Source organism: Semicossyphus pulcher, unplaced genomic scaffold (assembly GCF_022749685.1).
Source record: "Semicossyphus pulcher isolate SPU_LCO1_2020_fin unplaced genomic scaffold, fSemPul1.0.p SCAF_1, whole genome shotgun sequence".
Classification (NCBI taxonomy): Eukaryota; Metazoa; Chordata; class Actinopteri; order Labriformes; family Labridae; genus Semicossyphus; species Semicossyphus pulcher.
This window is the reverse complement of record NW_027211603.1, coordinates 9,751,433-9,774,829: the sequence shown is the minus strand read 5'-3', so window position 1 is coordinate 9,774,829 and position 23,397 is coordinate 9,751,433. Positions and strand designations below refer to the sequence as shown.

At 43.1% G+C, this 23,397-nt stretch overlaps 1 protein-coding gene across 1 annotated transcript; it reads right to left on the bottom strand.

The window, feature by feature from the left end:
* Positions 1-517: 517 nt before the first annotated feature.
* Positions 518-22,623, bottom strand: tnfaip8l3 (tumor necrosis factor, alpha-induced protein 8-like 3). Its single transcript, XM_069664447.1, has 2 exons — positions 22,190-22,623; positions 518-1,629 (listed from the first exon to the last, which is right to left on the bottom strand). Exons 1-2 carry the CDS (start codon positions 22,233-22,235, stop codon positions 1,067-1,069), a joined length of 609 nt encoding a protein of 202 aa, XP_069520548.1. The 5' UTR covers positions 22,236-22,623; the 3' UTR covers positions 518-1,066.
* Positions 22,624-23,397: the final 774 nt, after the last annotated feature.

The following is a 23,397-nucleotide window of genomic DNA, read 5'->3' as shown; positions in this document are numbered from 1 at the left end:
GCCTGAAAGCAAATATGTTCAGACTGAGGCTCATTGGGTGGGTGGTCTGCCTGTTTTGTGTCTGTACCAGGAGACAGAGCTATAAAACTGGACCTCTTCTCCCCTGGCTGCCAAAATAATCCAGCTGGAGTCCCACCAAGCCACTGGTTACATGTTTTCCTGGAACGGGGAGCAGAATAGACCAGAGAGTATCTAATGAACCAGAACCGACAAATCTCTGATTATCCCGCTCATTTACAAATTATTGTTTGCAAATTTATTCCTGGCATGCATGTGGGTGAAATGGACGTGAAAGTAGGAGCTTCATGCAACATTTGTGGCTAATTTTCCAGATCCGAGCCATAGCTACATTTTTTTTTTCATGCTGGCTATTTCCTCTTAAAAAGATACAGAAAAACGTTTTGTTTAAGAAAACTTTAAGCATAATTGAGAAAGCTTAACTTTTAGCATGAAGCTAATCATTAATACCGATCTTTTCAGCTAACATAGATATATTTTGTCACAATAACTTCAAAAATTATGTTTACAAGAAATCTTTAATAAAAGACAAAGTGTTACACCCTTGTAGAGAAGATTGACACAGATACATAATACACACCATGTCATAGTTCTTATATACAAACACGCAAATATTCAAGCAAATCCCATACGAACACATGTGCACACACACATACACACACAAGGAGAGAGAGACTGATAACTACCACTGATTATCTTCCATATCCAGATATACCTAAGGAATGCTTTTTGGCCATTGGTACAGTACACTTTTGCACACAAAGAGGAGGACTTGGAATGCTTTAATGCATACGACATGATATACGTTGTCCGAGTTCGCTGCAATGATCCACCGAGTGGAAAGACAGTCCAAAGGATTCCCTCATTGAATCACAGCAGCAGGATGTTACTACTAGCTTCATGAAAATGGATGAAGAAGAAACAGGAAGACGAGAGAAAAAGAAGGTGGCGGATGTGAGCGGTCACGGGTGAGCAAGTGAAAAGGAAATAGAAGGAGGCAGCAGGAGAAGAGAGAGAGCTGGAGGTGAAAGAGGTCAGGCGTGGGAGGTTAAAGCGTTCCTTCGTCCAGCAGTTTGTTGATGCCGTTGCAGATCTTCCTCAGAGAGAGTCTGTAGTCGTCTCCGTCTCCGTACAGCTCGGCCAGGAAATCCCCGTGGGCAAAATGGTTGAAAACGTGGTCGATGCGTGCATGTGAGCGCGCGGTCAGGTGCTGCTCGACCAGGGCGTGAAGCAGGTCCCTGCACTCCAGCAGGAGCTCTGACAGAATATTCCTGTCGAAGGTGTACTCCACCTCGTAAAACGACACCGCTGTCATGGCCGCCTGGTTCATCTTCTTCTTGAAGCGCTCCACTGTGTCCAGCTCGTCCGAGCTGAACTGGTGGTTGCGGTACAAGATGCCGATCTTCAGGGCGATCTTGATGACATCCTTGATGATCTTGTGGGCCTCCTTCTTGCTCTTGGTGAACTCCCGGCTCGTCTTGTAGAGCTCGTCCAAGATCTCGCTGCTGGTGTCGTCTGTTAGCATGTTGGCCACCACCATGGTCGCCATCTTGCTCAGGATCTTCTTCTGGGCCTGCAGCGCCAGGGAGCGAGAGTTGAAGCTCTCCTGTCCTGAGGGGACAGAAACAGAGACAAGAGGGTTTGAGTTAGTGCTTAAGGTCAGAAATATTCATGATACGTTTTTTAAAAGGTGAGCAGAACAAAAAAGTTTTGGTTTCTTTGGGGTTTGCAGCACATAAAACACAACATAGACATATTATCTCCTTATAACGTTGGTAAGGCAAATGTGTCCATCACATCCATCACATATTTTTTGTCCATCTGATGAATCTAATCATTTTTCTTTTACCTCAGTTTAGGTCTCCACCAGCACCTGAATGAAATACTTTGTTCATTAGAGCCACTATTTTCACCAGCTTGTTGTTACATTATTACAGCTCCCGAACGAGAACATTGTCCTGTTCAGTCTATTGGGTAAATCTTGTAACGAGTATATGTGACAGGTGCTTTATATCAAATATATATACTCAGGTATTTCTGAATGGATTAACTTCATAAATGCAATCAACAAAACATTGGAAAGATGGAGCTCTTTGACTGCACATTTCTGTTCATGTTATTATGATCTCCGCCCTCTCAGTCCAGCATGTTTACATGTAACAGCTGACTTCCATCAGGACAAATGGGCTTTTCCAACTTTGTTGACCCATTGTAATATAAATATGGGTCCTTCCTTTCCTTTCTCAAGCCACTGACAACTCTTGGTCCCAAAGGAGCTGTGAGAGCTAAAAACAAGTTTGATCTAAAGTTAAGATCTTAGCTGTTCAGAGGAAGACACTGACTGTCATTGTTACACAACTTACTGTTGTGTAACAAGGTAATTTGTACCAGTGTTTAATGTGATTTGAGTAAACACGAAGGCACAGCATTAATAGGATGATTCAGTTTTTGGCACGAACAAAGGCTAAATCCAAACTTGGATACACAGAACTGCTGCTGACTAAAAGTTTCTATCGGACATAAAAACTCTTTCCAGCTTTTTGAAAAAGTTACAGAAGTATCTGAACTCAGAACACAGTCTGAACAAGTTAGAGCTGAGGAGAAGATAAAATGCGGCGCAGCCACATTCAAAGCAGGGCGGTGTCCTTCCTGGAGCTGCCTGTGCTGTGGTTGGCTGACTATGGGAGGAATGACTATCTTCTGTGGATAACATCAAACAGCTGTGCACTGATAACAACCTCTTTGCACTCTGTGTCTCTTTGCACTGTGAATGTACAAGTCCAGATTGATCACAGTTTTAGGCCGTGTCCCACTGCTGTCTCAATTCATCTTGAGGAGAAAATCAAAGTCTGACTGTGTCGTCGTACAGCCATGGCAGCGGTTTAACATGTGTTTGCGTGAATATGAGTAGTGGGAGGACAGAGAGGGTTTTTATTTAGGTGCCACCCAGCTACAAATTACACACCAGATAACTCCTTTTATGATTAAAGCTCAGGAAGGACGCCTCACTTTTTCCTCCTGTTTCCTGGGCACACTGTCAGCCTCCTCCTCCTCCTCCTCATGTACGTCCAGAGAGAGAGAGGGAGAGAGAGAGTAGATGGGGGCGTCATTGCCCAGCAAAAGGACAGCAGATGAGCCCAAATTCGCAGAAGAACACCTGCTGTGTTGTCATTATAATTTGTTAAAACAGACAGCTATGTAACAGAATTTACATCATCATCGCCTCCTCAGCATGCCTACATACGTATGTGTGTGTCTTATTTAAATTCTCACATATGCAAGAGGTTGAACGCTGCACGAGAGATAGATATGTTATCCCTGGCATTTCATGTGAGTGTACAAAAGTGACATTTCACATATTGGTCTGGAGCTAAATGACATTTCGTGCACATGTAATTAGCCTTCTTTGACATTTACAGCTAATAAAGCAAATATCTTTGTCTACAGTCATTTCCCAATAACATAAGATCTGATGTACTGCTTCCTGTACAGCGAAGGGTGTCTACGGAGGATTTCCTGTTTGCGTCACCAGCAGTCCCTGCACCTTACCCTTGTATCACCAAACGCCACCTTGTCACCTAGCAACAGGTAGCTTGTTGGCTAACTAGCTAGCATAACTGAGGTCATGTAATTTAACCTATTATTTTTAAAATAATTTGTTTCAAGGGCCCTTTCGTCGTTTTTTTAAACGTGTATCTCTAGCTATTCGATTGAGTTAAAACCAAAAACCTTTACAGTGTATTTCTCGGTCATGTAAGAGTGCGCCATCTCGTTTAAATTGGCGCGCAATGAATCTCGGGATGTGCCCGATGGATCCGGGAAAAGGAGGGCGCATTTGTCAGATGCATCTGACAGACGCAGCCTTCAAATACGACCTTTGAAGGCTGCAGCCTGTGGATTGGGACACAGCTTATGAGTCCTGATATGAGACTTTTCACTCTGTGTATCACTCCGCCTCAGCTAGGTGTTCTGAATACTGTTGTGTGTGCCTACATTGATAAAGCTGCTACCTCTGAAACACACAGCAGACTCTTATTTCACTGGCTGATGATAAATGAAAGCAGACTGATAAACGTACATGTGAGATGTGTGTGATGTTGCTTAAATATACAGTATAGACATAAATATTATGCACATTTAGAAAGCTGTTATGGACAAAATATTAGGTAAAAATTGCTTATACGCACACTAAAGACAGAGAAACCTCAGGATACTAGCTTTTATGTTGCGGGACATGAAACCAAAACATGAGCTGAAAGATGCTAAAACTAGCCATACAGCTGTTAGCCCGCTGTCTTCTGCAAATTATTGATAATTAGTGATTATTCTTTAAGTGATCAGCGCTAGGAATGACTCATGATTTGAGTTTTATAGGGGCTCCGGTGGACTCCGAATCTGGTCTGATCAATATGTACATAAGCAAGTACACAACATATAAGTTACTGTTCTATTCTCTGTCGTGTGGATGGATGGATTTTCTGTTTTTTATTTTAACATACAGTTGCTTCTAAGAGCTTCAAATAGTGCTTGATTTTCTACAGTCAACATCGGTCAACAAAGGCATGAAGTGTAAACTACGTGGCCTGAAGTGACATCGTACATTGCGGTAAGTGGTGGTTTCTATGATATTTGTAAAGCAACACCAGGACTTATAACTGTGGTTTTCATTAGGCAGATCAGTGTCTCTCATCAACAGGCTCTCTTTGTCACTGTTATTTCCTGTTTCTCTGAAGCAGCTCTTTGTTCCAGCGAGCCTCTGATATTCAGAAACCCGACTGGATGGATTTCTGAAACCCTGGCACACTGATAAAGGTAACGGCTTGCTTCATAAAGCCGGCCTTGTCAGACCAGTGGTTGTGCAGAATATTGGATTTGCGTCCTACCGGTATGTGTGATGAATGAATCTGTATCTTATGTGCAAATACATAACCGACATCTGCCTTAAAAAATATATAACTAAAGAGTGCTGCACAAAGGAACTGATTTGATCTCTGTTTTTAGTGCAGAGCTAAAAGTGGACTAATTATCCTTCCGCCACCCCCCTCCATACAGCCTGCAGCCTGTTTCTGAAGACCAGCAGGTGGCTATCGACTCACTCGCGTTGACCCCTGTCTCAAGTCTGTTTGCACATTTCAGAGTGCTGAAGAATGTAAGCAAAAATGCCAGAGTGTGGGGGTAAAAAAAAAAATACTGTGACTCACACCTAAAGCAGCCTTGTGTCCGTTCTTCAGAGTGCTGGGGGAGGAGGAGGGTGATTCAGAGTCTGGCTGGAGATTTTAGCACATACAGTAAGTGAGGGTAGTTGGTTATAAGCGTGCACATGGAGACGCTCAAAAGTCCGAGCTGTCTCACATTCAGCCTGTCGCCCAGAGGCAGAGATGAGTGACATGCACGATCCAGAATGTCAGATTGAGTTAGTGAAGAGTCCAAGCTGTCGGGAGACGCGGCCAGAAAACTGTCTGTATCCTGTTACTTATCCCTCTCCTGCTTTCACACTTTCCTTCCTGCCTGCTCATTATTTTCTCTGCCACACTTGTCCTCAAGTGTGAAGATTTCTCAAAATAAAGTCAGTATTCTGTATAGCAAAACTTATTCCCACATGGCAGCAGCCATCGGCCTATCAAAGCCGTTACATAAGAGTGTTTTGTGAGTTGGTGGAGTTTACTTTTAACATCAGGATTAGTAAGGTGCTTGCAGCTCTCTGGCAGTGGCTGTTGACCAGACAGTCTCTCTTTGTTCCGCCTGATGTTTTCAGAGTGCTGAGTCAACAGTTTCTGCTGCGCTGCATCAGAACATACATCCAGTGTGGAACATGGAGAGCGGCCAATCCTGCCTGCTAAAGGTGGTGTTCTGCAGAAAGTGTCCATCTGGACTGATTTATTTATCATTTCAGTCCGAGACACTTAGATCAAGGAAGTGACATTTGGGTAAATATGCTTGTTTGCTCTCGGGTGGAGACTTTAAAATTTGGGTTGATGAAACAGCTTCTTCACGTTGCTTGCAATTATGTGTGTTTAAATAGCGCTGTACAAATGTCCACAGTGTGCTGTTTCAGCTGACCTGACCTTTGTGGGCGCAGAAAATTGCTGTGTTAACCACTGCTTTTACTGAAGGATGGACAAATGAATTTCAATGGCTATGCAACAGCACACTGGCCTCATCAGGAACGGTCAAAAAATGGTTGCTTGGTGTAATTTCAACATGTAGATGCAAGCAGCAGTTTTATTACAAGAACACTGTCTCTCTGAAACCGAGCAATCTACTGCTTGCACATGGAGCATTCACCTTGATTACACAGCATCAATTTCCCTCTCTTTCTTAGTGGAAGCACAAAAGCTGTTATAATATTGTACTGCTGTCATTTAAGGGCTTCAAATTCACCACTAACGTTGGCATTCAACCACTTCCTAGCTTACATTACTGTTTGATATGAAGTGAGTAAACCAGTTATATTAGCTAGCTAACAGTAAACTGTTATCAGCTAGTTGAATGCTAACGTTAGCTGTCGTGACTTAACTGCCAGTATCTAATGAGTACATTTTAACAGATATTTTCTTCCCACTCTGAGCATGAGGTCGGAGTAAACTTGCCAGGTGTGAATATGGTTAATTGTAGCTAAAATAGCAACATTACAGTACAGAGCCACTGTCATTTCCACAGATGCTTAGTTTAGATTAGCTTAGCACAAAGACTGGAACTTTCTAGACCTTCCACTCTCTTGGCAGGTCTGGGAAGGATACATACCATCAGTAAAAACCCCAATGTAATTAGAAAGTGATAGGCAGGTCACTCCAGTATCGTTTAAAAGTCATCTAAGTAGTCTTTCTTTAGAAGTTAAGTGAGCAGAACCTGCCCTCTTAGCACGTATGTTATTTGTTTATATCCAGAGTAAATGACTTTCTAATCTGGTCCATTTCTGCAGCGTGCGGGCCAGCTGGGCCGTGAGACGGGGTCCTGAGGCTTGTGTTGGTCTCGTTCCAGAGTAACCAGAGGAATGAGCCATTAGCAGGACCAGCAGCGAACACTGACGAGGGCCGACTGGCCTTTCACTGAGTCAACGCTGGAGGCAGGTTTAGGCTTATCAGCCGGAAAGCTGCAGAACACACACGTCTGACTGAGGCAACTGTGTGTGTGTGTGTGTGTGTGTGTGTGTGTGTGTGTGTGTGTGTGTGTGTGTGCTTGCGTGTGTGTCCTACAGTGGCCTTTGTGGCTTCAAGTTTTGACAGCAGAATAAACAACCTCACGATAAATAGAATTATCATCTCAATTAAGAGGAAGGACAACTTATTTACAGTGATGATATTGATCGTTAGATCAAAGCCAAGTGAGATGATGATATCCTACAGAATGTAATAAATAAAATCTTATGCTCTCCAGTATGTAACTACACACATCGGACCGTGATAAGGAAACTTATATGTGTGTAACTGGATGTTTATCTGTGTGAGGTAAAGTATTTAATAGCGTAACTGATGTACTGAAACCTGCACGTTATACATAAAAAATACATTTTCATGTATATTTGTTGAAACACAGAAATAGTGAAGCAAAACCGATCTAAACTGACAACAGTAAATAAGGGGAACTAAGGCGTCCAAAGATAAATATTCATGAACATGCAAAACAAAAATAACCCTGAAAGAAAAACATAACCCTGCAGCTGTCTGTAACTGTTTTCTCTTACAGTTTTATCCTTGAGAGCGGTGAGTCATTCACTGCTGCAGCCACCGATAACATGATGTTTTAAATCATTCAGAGCTTCTGCAAGTATCAGGTATACACACACAAACACACAGGCGCACAGAGGAAGCACACTGGTTGACCACTGAGGTTGCTATTAACAACATGCTCATGTTTAGCATCGGTCACGGTCTGCACAGGTGCATGGGATGGCCTTTGTTTTGTTTTTCCTTTCTGAGAGACGGGGATTACATGTTCACCACACATGTGCTCACATAACGGACACAGGTGTTCAGAGACGAGGCAAAGAAAGAAATACATCTATTCACCGCACTCTTTGCTCCTGTCGCTCCTTCCTCTAAACATTATTACCTCAAACAGCCAAACAGTCAAAGATGCTGACAGAGATGCAGAAAGGTACGAGAAGTGTTTTTGCTGTGTGACAAACAAAAAAGGTATTGAGCTCTGCAAAGTTTCCTCATCGCCCAAATGTCCCTGCTGTACATTTAATTTCCATGTGCAAGCTATTTTCCATCTCATAACTGAAAAGCTTATATATGCCTCTTTGAAACGAGTGGTTTCCAGGCCATTCTTTGCACCCTGTAAATGCTAAAACTGCAATAATTTTCCAGACAGATATTTTCTTTTACAGGGGGAAATCCCCTTTAGCCTACTGAAAAGTTGGACTTCTGCAGTAGTCGCATACATTTATGGAGAGTCTTTAAAGTCTTCCAGATTATGTGCTCTTATTGTGGCAAAATAAATAGCCTAGTAATAGTCTTTCACCCATCAGCACTGCCATTTCTCAGAGTACAAACACAACATTAACAATGCATTAATACTAAGGAAATGTCCGAGAAGAAGCTCTTTGCGGAGCAGAAGTACACAGAAGTGACAGCTTGACTTCCTCTTCTTTTGCCTTGGCCTTTTCGTGTGCTTTTGGTTTCCAATAAGGAGCCGCTGCAGACTCTCTCCGGCTGCTTTTTACAAGGCTCGAGGTAAACAATGGAGCGGGTCATTCAGCAACAGTAAAGGGGTTTTTAATAGCCTGCAGGGTTGGTGTTAAGCAAGCCTGAGAGGCCAGTGGACTGGAGTGGGGAGCGGAGGATGGCGTGTTGTGCCAGCTGGTGCCAGAGCTGGAGGAAAAGAACGTATCTAGGTTTTGTGTGTGTCTGTAGACTCCCACACACATGCACACAGACGTATAGTAAACAGAGTGCAGGGATACATTAAGATGCAGGCAGTCATACACAAGGAAAAACTGCGGAAGTATCCAGGCAGCGGAATATATTGAGGCTTACTTGGATCTGTGCAGGCTCCCTGCTGGTGTATTTTTGACTCCCACTGCACTAATCGGAGTATGACTCAAACATACCACCCCTGCTCTCTCTCTCTTCTTACGCCTATCTGTCTATGTTTGTGTCTTGTTGAAAGCAGTAAAGATTACGAAAGAGTTTCAGAAGAAGACGGAGTACAGCATAGTGCACTGATGTGCATTATTCATGACACAAAATGTGACTCTGAGCCACTTTCCAAAGGTCACTGTGACGCTGAAAGGGGTCATTCACAGTGCCATTAACAGCTGCTCAGGATGTAGAGCAGCATTCAGACCTTTAGGGTTAATAAATAACTCCATTTTAATACCTTAATGACTCTCATTTGTGTGAAGTGGGGTTAAAGAGTGTAAAGTTCATCCCCTTTTGTACACCGTTTACTGTCTCTGGCTCGAACTGGAAAGTACATGTTAGCTAACTCCGGCTGTACAGGAAGTGTAACGGAAGAGGACGTAGCTTTATCCTCACAGATTCCCAATGCTTGTAAATGACTAACTGATAACTTTCTCTTATGTCTACAGGATTCTTTGCTTTGTTGCATCTTCTAGAAATCACATCAATCAAACATAATATTTAGCTGTTCTACTTTGGCATGAAATTTCTCTCCCTCTCTTGTCTTTTGTCTCTGCTTTAATCTTGTTTTTGTTTGTCCTTAACAGGGATGAGGCAATGGACACTGAAACCTCACAATAAAACCTGAGAAACAAAAACATAAAATTACAATTCACAAAGAAAACTTCATCTGAAAGCAAAGAAATGGAAGTGTTCCTCATTAATTCTGCTGTTGAAATAAATGGCCAGATTAAGGCTTGATCCTATGAGTGGCCTACTTTAGGATGGTTTGGTTGGAGGACTGTGTGAATTTTATCCAAATGCCGTCCTTTGAAGCTTTGCCATGAGTGTAGAATTCAACAGATTTGTACTTGTGGTGATAAATCTGTTGGGCTGATATCCCAGCCAATATCTGTTCATTGCAAATATATTGGTAACAGCATGTATTTTTGGCTATAAGACGAAGAAGTTACAGAGAAATGTTTGAAGTAGGTTAGAAACAGTGATGCCTTCGGTTTCTCCTCCATATGAGCACTGACAAGTTTGTGTTTCATGTTCATGATAATTTGTTAACCAAAGTTTGGGGAATTTTATTAAAATTGTTGTTAAAAAATAAATATTGGTCGAGCTCTCATATATAAATAGCCTTAATAATCCATTATTGGTCATCCTCTAATTAATGCTTATTGTTTATGTTGATGTAAATAACATGATGCTATGTGCTGGTGACATAAATACAATGATACAATAGCTGCATGTATTTCGTTAGAGGATATTAAATAAGACATGGGCTATGTTTATGTACTAAAAGAACAAGTAATGTAATGTTTCACATAACGAGGTCAGGAGCATTAACCTAATATAAGAAATATTTTTCTTTTGAAGTCTCTCGTCAGCTGATAGCGCTGTTAAGTGGTTGCGCATGCTCACATTTGACAAACAAAGTCCATTGTTGGATAGTTGATCAGCATCAACAAAGTAGGTCATCAGTCATTACGTCTCACACCTCTCTATAACCAGCTTTGTTTGGACCACATATCAACCGACACCTAGACCATAATAATACAATATACTGCAAATGCAAAGGCTTTCATCAGCGGGCCATAGGCTCAATCAACATTGTGTTACCTCATTTGGCGATAGATAATGTCTTAACAGACATTTATTTAAATTAAAATCTTTGAGATCATCACTTTAACAGATGGTCTGCTGGGGTGGACGAATTTGTTGGAGTAATCAAGGACATAAAATCCAGGCAGGGATTGGATAACTTTAGCCTAAGATATTGCCATTTTGATATTGTGACCTACAAAACCTTAATAAACCAACATCATCCTGCCTGGTGGACTGAAGTCTAAGATTGTTTTTTAAAGAATAACAAGCAGTCTAAATATAGATGAACCGTGGTAACTTGGCCACCACTACAACTTCAGCATCACTGGGTCATGTGAGCGTTACAAGTGTTTCTCATGAACAGTAGATTAATGCATGTTAATGTTGGTGTTATAAAGAGTTCTGATATACACTTTGTTTGAACCTGCAAGTGTGTTTATCCTGGGACTGGTCTAAATGTCTCTGCTGTGACTAACAGTCCAGAGAGAGGCACTTAGGAGGCTCTCTGAGTCAGGAGGGACTCAGGAACAGATTTCGTTTGGCTGCCGCACACTTTATTTAATGCTCCGTGCCTCATCTCTTTCTTTGTCTCTCGGTCTCTTAGTCTTAATGGACGTGTCCCAGTAGAGTCGAACCAGAGAGATGAGGCAAATTAAAGCAGTGGCAGGAAATGTCTGATTGATTTATGTTTCGCTGGCTTGATTGCCTGTCACAAGGAACGAGAGAGACGTCAGCAACATGACCTTCACCTTTAACCCTGCCCTTGACTTTAATCACAGTCACTACTCGTTATGAAGAGCAGAGACACGGCCAATCCTGAGGATGAGAGGTGGTATCAGGGACATCCTGTTAGGACGCAGCGTGAATTGTGAGGCCCTGTGAGATCCCTGCCCTTTGACCTCTCCTCTGCTGTACAGCTAATGTCTTCACCAGCTGTGGTTCCCTGATGTCTGCTATTGTTTAGCTGGTGAAGAGCCAGGCCACGGTTAGCTGGTTAAGCGGGCATGGGAACTGGCTGGAGGCTGTGTCCCCCTCTCTGTTTCGCTCCCCTGAGAGCTTCACTGGAAAACTACTCTGCCACGATCATTAGCTGCTACATCCTGTCAAGCGGCCATTGGTTAAGGGCAACTCTACTGTATAACAAAATAAGGATTTCAACTGTATATTGCATTTAATTATCAGAATCTCTAAACTGTCCTTGTAATTTGACAAGTTTAAAGCCTATACACTCACAGACGTTAAAAAGCAATGTCAATTCATGGCTTGTAATCATATAAAATGTATGATAAATATCGGCTATAAAAATATACATTCATGACGACTGACTGAATCCATCAAATCTTTAAAAGCTAGTTAAAACTGTTAAATGCTTAAAAATGGCTAAAATACTGGAAAGGTGTTTATTTCAATCAGGTTAACTCATTCTTCATTGTTTTACTTCAGCTGCAATAGAGTTTATCTTTGATCTGCAAAGTGGTCTTATCAGTTCGATTGCTTCTGTCTGCACCCACGTATCTGGTGAAATCGCGGCAGTCTCCTCGTTCGGCTACGGATGTCGATGAGTAAACATCAACCTGTCAACCCCCTCACTATTTCTCCCCGTTTTACAGGTATGGTGTATTTTTAAAGAAAGTAAGTTGCCTGTAATTACTTGCTTGCATGTTAAGAGTGTCAAAAGAGTGTTAAGTCAACAGTTGAGAAAGTTAAAGTTAAGTTAATCTGAGAAAAGTTGGCTGTTTGTTAGCTTCCGGTTGTGTGAGCTGAACCCCCTGCTTGGTCACAGAGGTAACCCTGTAGCAGAGCCAGGTGCAGCCACTTTATGTTTTCAGAGTTAATTGACATTTACCGTGTGTGTGTGTGTATGTATATATGTATACAGACAGAGAGATGTGTAAAATCTTATATTTGCTACGAATGAGTATTGTGTAGGCCTATAAATGAAAAGGACTTAAGTTGTCGCTGAAGAAACATCACCCTACAACTCTTGGGATAATTTCTCCCCATTTTTTGGGGGGCCTCACACTCACAGGAAGTTATGTTTTGTACATTTTTATCACTAACAACAGCCACAAATTATATTTTCCACTATATTATAGATACTACTGTAGGTTATATGATAATCACAGTGACACACAGACAAGAGAACCAACCAAAGTCACATTTCTCGAACCAAAAATAGAACCAAAAGATGGTGTTTGATTGATGTGATGCATTTGAGCCAAAAAAAAAAATCCTGTAGATAACTGTCTCAAGAAAATAAAGTGATTCATAAAAACAGTGGCTCTCTATTTATAGAAAGCTGGGTGTATGTGTTTGTGTGTGGACTATAATGATAGACTGTGAGACTGAGGCCTAATAGAAAGCAGAGCAGGGTAAAATATTGGGGCTTTCTCTCCTTACTTTATCTGGCCTGAAACCCAGACAGAAAGTTTCCTTAACGTTTTCCATCCAAAAGAAAGAATCTTAGCTTTTTACAGAGAGAGAAAGAGGGCAAGAGAGAGGCGAGGGGGCAGAGCTGGCATTGTGTACGTTTTCATTTCACACCATTCAGTCAAGATTTTCAGAAATGAGCTGTAAACACAGGAATAAGAGCAAATGTTTGCCTGGAAAATGCCCTAAAATTTAAACGATTCTGAAATTTTAAAAATAAACACACAATCCCAGCCTTTCTGAAAGTCTACAGATGTGTCACTTTGATTAAAAGGAGCGTGGATGATTGACAGAAAGAAGGATGGAGGAGGAGGGGGTGTTAAAGAAAGAGAGGTGAAATCGTGTGTCCATTTTCTGAGGATCCAGCTCCTGTCAGAGTCTCTTTACATCAAACGGAGACCCACACAGCGTCAAAAACATCTTCCCACCATCATTCCCTTTTACATCATCTGCAGCTGTATGAAGAACTGGTGGCAGCGCGAGTCTTTGTCTTACGTTCACGAATCTCTTGTCTCTTTTTGTCTCCCTCTTCCCTCTCTGTCCGTTTCTCAACAGATCTACAACACTGAGCCGAGCGTGAGTGCCGAGGAAGTAAGTGTTTTCCGGCCTGGGGTGAGTCGCTTCTCTCATAGACCTCGGCCAAGTCTCAGCATGCCGTGGCATCGTTTACAAAGAGGCTCACGCGTGCACGCACTCACACACAGACACACACACAAACGTGCACTATCAGCCAGGCTTTGCCAGCTTCCCCCATAACTTTGGCCTCCTGGTTTGTTTACAAGTTCACCCGCTTTAACTGGGTTTATGTAGAAGTGAGGCACCGGGAACCTTCGAATGAATCACAGTCTGTTATTTCCTTATGGAACTGACCGCCTGTCCGAGATATCCTCTCTACCAAGAGCGTCCATAACTCAGGGGCTCCTTCATAGATGGGGGCCTTGAATAACTGAAACATGTTTTTTTCATTCATTCTGTTAACTTTATTGACTGTGCCATGTAAACAAAGATCAAAGAATGATTTTGTGAGCAGTCCACAACTACATTTCCCATGAGGCTTTGAAACTGTCTGCTCAAGGGATTAGTGACATTCTTAATAACAACATTTATGTGTGTTATCCTTAAAGAGGGGGTATTATGCTGTTTCACATTTTAAGACATACTGTAAATATATTTTACAATGTCGGATGTCCAGACTAAACGTGGCGGAAGTTTCAAATCTGTAGGTAAAAGTATGTTGCAGTAATCCCCAGGCTTCTCAGCTCAGTCTGCAGGCTGCTGTGAACGCCAGGTTTCACACAGTTTTTTCTACATGCTGCACTTTGTGACGTCACAAAGTCACCCTCAGCAGGCTTCGGAGAGCTGACCAATCACAGGAAAGTGGGCTTGTAGGGGCGGGGTTTCTTAAAGGGACAGAGCTGACCTGGTTGTTTCAGGCAAAGTCTGTATGAGGGCCTGCACAGAGCACTAGTTTTTTTTAACTGTAAACTCCACAGGTATCACAGAGTGAAAAATGAAGCTTGAAATGATCATAATACCCCCCTTTAAGGTAGTTGGTGAGTAACCCCAAGCCAATAAAAACGTGCAGACTGCGAGGATGGGACAGTGCGCATTCAGGACAAACAAAACTTTTAAAAGTTTTATTTTAACAGGAATGGTGGTGCGTTCAACATCCTGTTGTGTTAGGAAAGCTTAAGTGGATTAACCACACATCACTGCTGACTGGGCAATAAAACATACCAATCAAGTGAGAGGAAATGTACCTCAAAGCCTGTTGCTCACAGCGTCACACCATTTCTGAGAAAACTGACAAACAGGCAAAGATGAAGCAAGCTCAGAAAGAAACTGCTCTGAGTTAAAGGAGCTAGGGTAACAACTATGGCTCCCACAGTTGAGGCAAACTCAATGTCTAAAGGCGAGCATCCTGTGTTGCTATTTTGATTACAAATGACGAGGTGTTTAAATTAAAGTAGCCAGTACAGTAGCACATGTTACAGATTTCCTAGAAGCTAGCTGACAGAAACCCTCAGTGAGTTAATAACAAGGAGTTATAAATGTTCGGGGAGCGATGGTTAGCCAGGAAAGGGGGCGGGGTTTCAGCTGTCTGCTGCCTCAATTAAAAGGTTGCTCCCGCTTTGATTGAAGCGATTAAATTGGATCTACTTTGAGCTTTGAACTCGAAGGCCCTCACTGTGCATGACACGCTTCAGCGTAGAGCCCGAGTACTGCTGCTCTCTTGGCTGCCAACCCACCGCTAACTAATGACCAGGAAATAACTGTGGTTCACTCACATAAACACACACACACATTTGTAGATTTGTTTCTGACTTTTAGTGTCTGCATTCCTTCTTTTAACCTAACCTTCTCCACCAAACCTAATCCCTCTGAGTTAATTTAAATCCTCGCTTTAAGGATATCAGCGTGTGGAAATCTAGCTTCCCTCTGTTGCCATTACTGCCAATGAAAAGTCTAAAATGTAATTGCCACAAATTATAGCTCCTAGAAGCAAATAGCTTAAAAGGTACATTAAACGCACCTTAATGTGGCTCAGCTCCACATTCGCTCTTGTAATATATTATGCTGAAGGTGGGTATTGTGCTTTTTCCTACCTCGACCCTGATGATGCTATAATCAGCACAGTTCAGCTCAGTTGTGCCAGAGTAAAGTGTGAAATTCTTTCTGTATAATTGCCTCCTACTCGACAGGGTTCTCTTTTTCCTTTTTGCAGCAAGTGGGAGAGGAAAAGACTCGGTTTAACTTTATGTAATCTGCATTTAAGGTTATATTAGGAAGAGGTTGGCAAGGCAGGCGCAGACTGCAGCAGCTGCCATAAATACATCAGACTTGGACCGAGTTGAAATAGGAAACCAGAGCTAAGAAAACCGATAACTTTCCTAAAAAAGTCCACACAGGTGAATAAATAAAACACACGTAGGAGCCCCTGCGTCACAGCTGCTGCGTGCTGCTTTCACAGATCTAGATACCTGTACATGCGCAACGCTCCACTGATGCCAGTCCAGCTTTGCCTTAACACACACTGCCCTCCCTCAAACAGCCCTCTCCTCTCTCACCAGGCGCCACTAGTGACTGTTTGCTTTCCTCCGACTGGCCCTGCGCTGAAACCGCAGCCGCCTCCTCCTCCTCCTCCACCTCCCTCCTCAGTGTGTGTCTACGAGGCCTCGTCAAAATGCCTCTGCGGTCTAATTTCATGTTTCAGTAATGGCTCAGCCGTGGGGAAACAATTCTCCCTCCAAATGTCCCACAAACACTATGAAATGCCACAGTATTATTGTGTTAGCACATGCATGAGCATACAGGGGACTATGCACTCACGCAGCGGTCAGAGACCTTCTCTTGAGCTGCAGCTACAGAGGAAAAAACACTTTCTCCTGAGTCGTCTTTTCCACTTACTGCTTCACTCCTGACTTCTTTTTTTTCCTCTAAGTTCCTGTTACAGTTTTCCAGAACCAGCTCCTGGTGTCTCGCGTGTGTGTGTAGAGAGAGAGACAGAGAGAGAGAGCTGGTGTGCATTTTCCATCTGTGGGCCAGATAAAAGGCGGAGGAGGAAAAAAAAAAATCAGGGATGCATGTGTTCAGAGAGCACAAGACCAAGGGTATGACCAAGAAGAGTGCGGGCATTTTTTCAGCGTGCGTGTGCGTGTGTGGATGGGAGTGTTACAGTCGGTGCGCGCAGGGCTGCCTTTCATGTGCAAAGCATGCGGGCCAGTCTGCGAACATGGCAATCATGAGGCAGAAGCTCGCCTATGATTACCGGGTGCTCCTGGTTTGTGCTAATTCAGCAGCGATATTTTCTGAACATCTTTGAAGTGTTTGTGGAAGTGTGGATTAGTGGCAATTAACACGAGCAATAGAGCTGAAGTGTTTGCTATGTGTGAATACAGGAGATGATCACCTGGCTGGGGATTAAATTTCAGTTTTGTCATCAAACATCTGCAGGTTTTTTGTTTATAATTGAACCACAGCGACAGCCCTCGTGCCCTCATGAAGCTCACAGCTGTCATTACAACGGCCCAACTGCGTCTCTTTTCAACAAGTCTGCTTTCCATAGAGAATCTGAAGGAGCCACGAACGGCTGCAAATAGCTCTGCAGATGGCAGATTGGGTTTTGGTGTTAAAGTGAGTCGCATCGTCTCGATGAATCAGCCAAAAGCAGACCGTGGGCTGATTCTTCACCAACATAATGTCAGACTAATGTAACAGCTGAATAAATATTCAACCTAGAATGCAGAAGTAACTGGACATCATTGTTCAAAGTTCAGTCAAACGCGCATTTCTACGCTTTGTTTTGCAACCATTGTGTAATGCGGACTCCAGCAGGTGTGTTTACAGTCAGCCTCGCTTCCACTCATGAGCAGGTTTGGTCAGCTTCAGTCCACCACAGGAAGGAAGGACAGGTCTGCTAGACCGGTGGTTCTCAACTGGTGGGTCGGGACCCAAACGTGGGTCGCGGAGCTGTTTTCAGTGGGGTCGCGGATGTGTGCTTGAAAATAAAATAGTTGTGGGAAAAAGTTGAAGCTGCTCTTTTATTTTGAAGGACTATGACGTGTGCATTAGTACTGTAGTTTATTCACACATGTATCCACTGATCGGGTAATCACAGCGACATCTACATTGTTGAAACTTAATGAGCCCTACAGTAGATGTATTAATTATGCACTTTGAGTTTACTCGGTTGACAAAAGGCTGTTAATTTAATGATTTGTAGCGGGAATATTTTCCTGTTATGCACTGCTGGTCATTTTGTTTGACTGTTCTACTGTTTATACTACTGCACCGTTAACACTACTGTTTTAAACTGCACCATTTTTCATTAAATACATTGGAGTAGTTGAAGAATTTCAGATATTTGGTTCACGATTAGTCATTAAGGAGGTGGTGGTGGGTCCCGAGGCTAGACCAGTTGAGAACCTCTGTGCTGGATGATTCAGTTTGTAGGTATTTAAATGGTCAGTGGCATGCTCTTTGCATGACTGGATGATTATGGGAAAAATGTGAGCTTTTGTGTGCGTAAGATCTACGGAGTATTTCTTTCAGTATAGTGAGAGCTTGTTGTATCGTGGTTTTGTCTTCGTGCTTCAACACAACAAAAGGTGCAGAGAGTAGTAAGACAGTAAAAACAGAAAAACATGACTGCTCTCTCTAGTGATTCTCCCTCTCTTGGGAATTTGTTTTGCATTCTCTGCCTAAGATAACAGGACAAATGTGATGTCACGCTGAATAATTTCCACCGCGGCTAACAAGTTCACAGTCGAGAAGCTTTCATTGCAGGTACATCAGCGGCTAAGATCACATTTTGGCGTCAAGACGTTTGTTGTAAACTTGCCTAACAAAACACAGGAAGGGGAAACGCCTCCACCGACACAACCTGTTTAACAAGGATGTGTGTGTTACAGCTTTATCTAACTGTAACTTTCCTTTTGTTGATTAAATAATTGTTGATTTATTTCAGATGTTTGTGCCCTAAGGTAAACGAATAAATATTGCTTTAGTTGTTGCTAGCATGAAGGCCAAATGTAAAACACATAATTACCACCAGTTTTAATGTGCATGCTCGAGAGATCAAAGCAGTTTCCCCCTAAGGGTAATAATTAATTTATATATCTTTATATTTTCAGTTACCAAGCAACAACATTCTCATGCCTTAATCCACTCGAGCGCCATCCTTCTTGACTTTCCATGTCAGAAACACAACCTCACGAGTTTGACTTGAAGGCAGCATAGCCTGCGGCAGAATGGACCAAGGTCAGGCTCGTTCTCTGGGTTGTTTTTTTTTGGAGACAATGTGGGAAGCGTAGAAGCGAAGAAAAACACAACATAGGTCGACAAAGACGGTGCAACAGCCAGAGAATTCCAGGAATGTATAAAAAACATCACTAACTGCTAATGAAAAGAGTTTCTGAGGGCGGATTTAAAGGAAGATGTCAGCCTCACTCTCTAACAACATCCACTGACAGCTCAAGGGCAGGGGAGAAGGCCGAGGGGTCAAAGCCGCCTGAAACACAATACCTCACTGTTTACACTGATGAAGTTTTGTGCCAGAATATGCATTAAAAGCACAGATCAATCACATGTCCCTCATGCACATATCCACACATAAGGGTCATGTTTGTGTGCAGCAACGCTTTCAAAATACGCCTGTTTACTAAATACTTTAGCACAGCTTTTGTTGAGAGAGTTGACCTTATAAAAGGAGCCATACCTGTTTTTTTTCACTGACAGTAGACAACGAGAGCAGACACTGCAGCACAGCCTCGAAGCTCGGTGCATTCTGGGTATGAGTCAGGCTCTGGGAAAATGTCATTCTGTTTTTCCCCCCATATCACCCTACCTTTCCAACACGTGTCACCTCGTTTTAGGCTAGAAAGACAAACATGAAAGGGTCAATTCCGGCTACTACGCTCTAAGTTTAACAGACAGATGAGGGGTGTTTCTAGGATTCACCTCCGGCCCTGTCCCTGGAAAACATGTGCATCTCTACACATGAACGTGATATAAATGAAGCCTCTGTCTCTGCAGATTGGCTCGGAGCACCGACCAAAGCTTTAAATACGTATAAGACCTGAGGCTGGTAAGACGAAACAAGTTCAACATGCTCAGAATATCTCCTCATTATCTGGCCTCGCTGTGCCTAATCAACTGTGCCTTATCAATTCGTCAAGTGGAGCCAGGCTTTCAATAAGCATGTAAAAGTGCTGGTGTTTGCAGCAAATGACCAAATGCAAATATGACCTACTGGCAGCGGAGCGACACAGTTTGCAAACTTGGAGCAAACTATGATATTAGACAAAAAGTTGAACCTATAATCCAGACTGCGATAGAGCTGCAGCTGCCAAATGAAGGAAGGACAGCTGGCATAAATTCGCTGACTCTCTGAATGTGCAAGTTAAGGCTTTTAAGGCTCCATCATTACGGCACACAGATCTGACTGTAATTACATCTGTGTATTTCATTCAATTATCGTGCTGCTCGGAGGTATTCTCAGGGGGTGCATCACAGTTTGGGCCTGATTCTTAAAGCTGCAACTCCGGCGGTGTCAAATGGAAAATTTATATAAAAACATTATTCAAAGTGGCAAGTAGGTTTAATTTTATAACATGCAAGTACAACAAATACACAGCTTTTGTGCTTTAATTAGTCAGTAGGATGGGATCGGTAACAAGCACAAAGAATGTCTGACAAAGTACAGGAAAGCCAAAGAGTTGTGTCGGTCTCTGAACACTCTTAGCCTCCATCCATCCATCTGTTATCTACACCGCTTATCCTGTTCAGGGTCGCGGGGGGCTGGAGCCTATCCCAGCTGTCATTGGGCAAGAGGCGGGGTTACACCCTGGACTGATCGCCTGTCAATCACAGGGCTGACACACAGAGACAACCTTTCACACCCACACCTCGATGCCTCGAGTCATCGATGAACCTAGCGAGCATGTGGGAGGAAGAGAACCCACACATGCACGGGAAGAACATGCAAACTCCACACAGAAAGGCCCCCCTCTTCCAACCAGGATTTAAACTAGGAACCTTCAAGCTGTGAGGCGACGCTGCTAACCACTGCACCAGCCCACTCGCGCCCTCCTCCCCTCCTAATCCACGCACCCACTGATCGAGTGCTGGGATCAGGAGAGTAGATTAGTCAGCAGGCCGTGTTTTTCTTACAGGTTGATCTCTTAACCTGAATGTAACGTAACCTGGAACAGTTTAAGTGTGCAGCAGAAGTTACTATCACAATGTAACTTCTGTATTGTGGTTGTCTGGAGTTACCTGTCATACCTGCTTTGTACTACAGGCTTTGCTTGATGTTTTAACTGTCTGCCTGGAACCAGCAGATAATACAGATATCTTATCACCCACTGAGGATGTGTTCAGAACGTTCTGGCTCTCTTATTAAGGATCCCTTTCCCTTTGTAAATAGACCAAAAGACAGACAGACAATGGGCCAGATGGACAGACAGATGGTTGGAGTTCATCGGAGCATCATTAACATATAAAGCTGTACTCAAAGGAGCCGGAAAACTGCCAAAACATCCTCAATATTCTGGCACGACCACTAACTGAGCCAACACCACACCCTGATAATTACACATCCATCATTTGACACATACAGTAAGTATATAATGGAGGATAAATCATTTAAAGCATCAAACTGAATCTAAACATGGAGTGTAAAAAAAAGCACAAAAATTCTCGATGCTCTCCTGTGCCGCACCGAGTTATAAAAACCTCTCAGAGACACTTTTGATTCACGATCTTCGAACTCAAACTCCAGAAGGCTGCTTCATCTGCTGGCTTACATTTTCCACAGGATCACAGTTCAGTAAATCGCCCACATGAGAGGAATGCAGGGAAATATCCACCGAGAGGCACTAAACTTTTAGGACTGTGTGTATCTGCATGACGCCAACTGTTCGCCCCTGAACATTGCAATAAATCTTTGCCCCGCACTCTGACGCCGTAAAACATCTCCAGCAGAATTTATGTAAGAAACAAACGCACTGAAAGTCTCAAAGTTGGAAAGTTGGACGCATCAAAGAGGGGAAGAAGAAGACTTAAGGGAGGCTGTTCTCCGTCTCTCTCTCTTTCACTGTGTTGATGCTGAATGTGTTGATGAACAAACCGGCTGCACGTGTCGGAGCTTGTCTGTTCCTGGTGCCGACTGAGCCGGCTTTCATCCGCACACACAGCGAGGCTTTGCCCGGCATCAGAGCGTACGTGCATCAGAGCTCACAGCTGCTTGACTTCTGACGCCACTCAGGAGTGAGATACTTGTACAGATAGATACTGGATAAACTGGACTCTAAGTTGGAGTATTCAGATATTTAAATAAACTGGTGATTAATGCAAGAAACCTGCATTGTGAGAGAAGTGTTATGGATGAAGAATGTGTCCAAGTTGAGTCATAAAAGTGCTAAAAATATGCGCAAAAACAGGAAGGAAGAACTCGCTGACCCTCTGCGTAATCTCATACTCTACTCTGTAAAATGTTTTAGCTTCTGTCTAACCAACATGTCAGAAAGTGATGTTGTAGTTGTAGTCGTCTTGAGGCTTACCTGGAGAGAGGTCTCCGTCACTCTGCTCTCCGGAGTCTGAATCCATCTTCTTCCCCTGCAGGACACTCGGAGGCTGCAGAAGCTCTCTCTGATTCCTCTCTTCTTCTTCCCTTTCGCTCTCCAGGGACTCTTTCTGATCTCTTCACCCAGAGAAACAAAAAATATAAATGCAATTTCTTGTTGTTGTTTTTATTCTTCTTCCTCCTTGTGGCTGAGCTAAACTTCCCCTCCCAGCCTGGATCACTGCAGCTGTGAGAGGAATGCTACTGGGCCGATCTGCTGAGCTGTCCTCCTCTTTTTCCTTTTTGCTCCCTTCTCTTCTCCTGATTCCCTCAGTTTCCCTCTTTCCTTCTCCCTCTCATCTACTTTCCCTCCTCTCGCTCGCTCTCGGCCCGTCCCCCTTCTCTGCTTCTCCCTCCCTTGTCCCTTCCACTCGGTCCCTCCTCCTCCTCCTCCTCCTCCTCCCATTCGGTGCTGTCACACTCAGCCTCTTCACGCTCTCTCCACTCAAACTCTTTCTCTACCTCTTTCTGTATGCTGTAAGTGCCGTCTCTTCCTCTCTCTCTCTTCCTCTCTCCCTCCCTCGCTCTGTCTCTGGGTAAGAGAGCTGCCTGTGTTTTAGCAGAGCAATGGGAGAGACTCATTCATGGCAACTTGGGATTCATCTCCAGCAGTAAAAATCCCATGACCCCTTGTTACTGCTGTTATAAAATCACTCATTTACTATCTGTGATGGTCCCAGGAAGTCAGGCTTTATTACTCTTTTACTATCTACAGTAAGTACTGAGTTTGTGTGACACGTTTTGGGTGTTTTAAATATGATTATAGTTTTATATAAGTAGTTTTTGAATCATATTTAGAAGAAAATCCAGCCTTTGACCGATGGTACACTTCCGGTGGGCTTTATCACTGATCGCTTCCCCCAAAGCATGCTGCATCAGATTGTAGTTCTTTCTAAAAGGAAGTCCTTTCTTTCAATAATTACAGCCGTGTTACTTGTTTCTGATGGATGTTCAAGGATGCATCAGCTTGTGATGTTTCAAAGTCAGTCGACAAAGCCGCCTTTTCAAAGTGAAACTTAATCCGATTCTCTCTGAAACCCTGAAAGTCAGCATGTCCTCGAGAAGCACACTAAATAACTCGCTAAAAGTTAAATAACTCTGCTTTGAAGTTCGTTACCATGCGACACATACGTTACTGTGTATGAG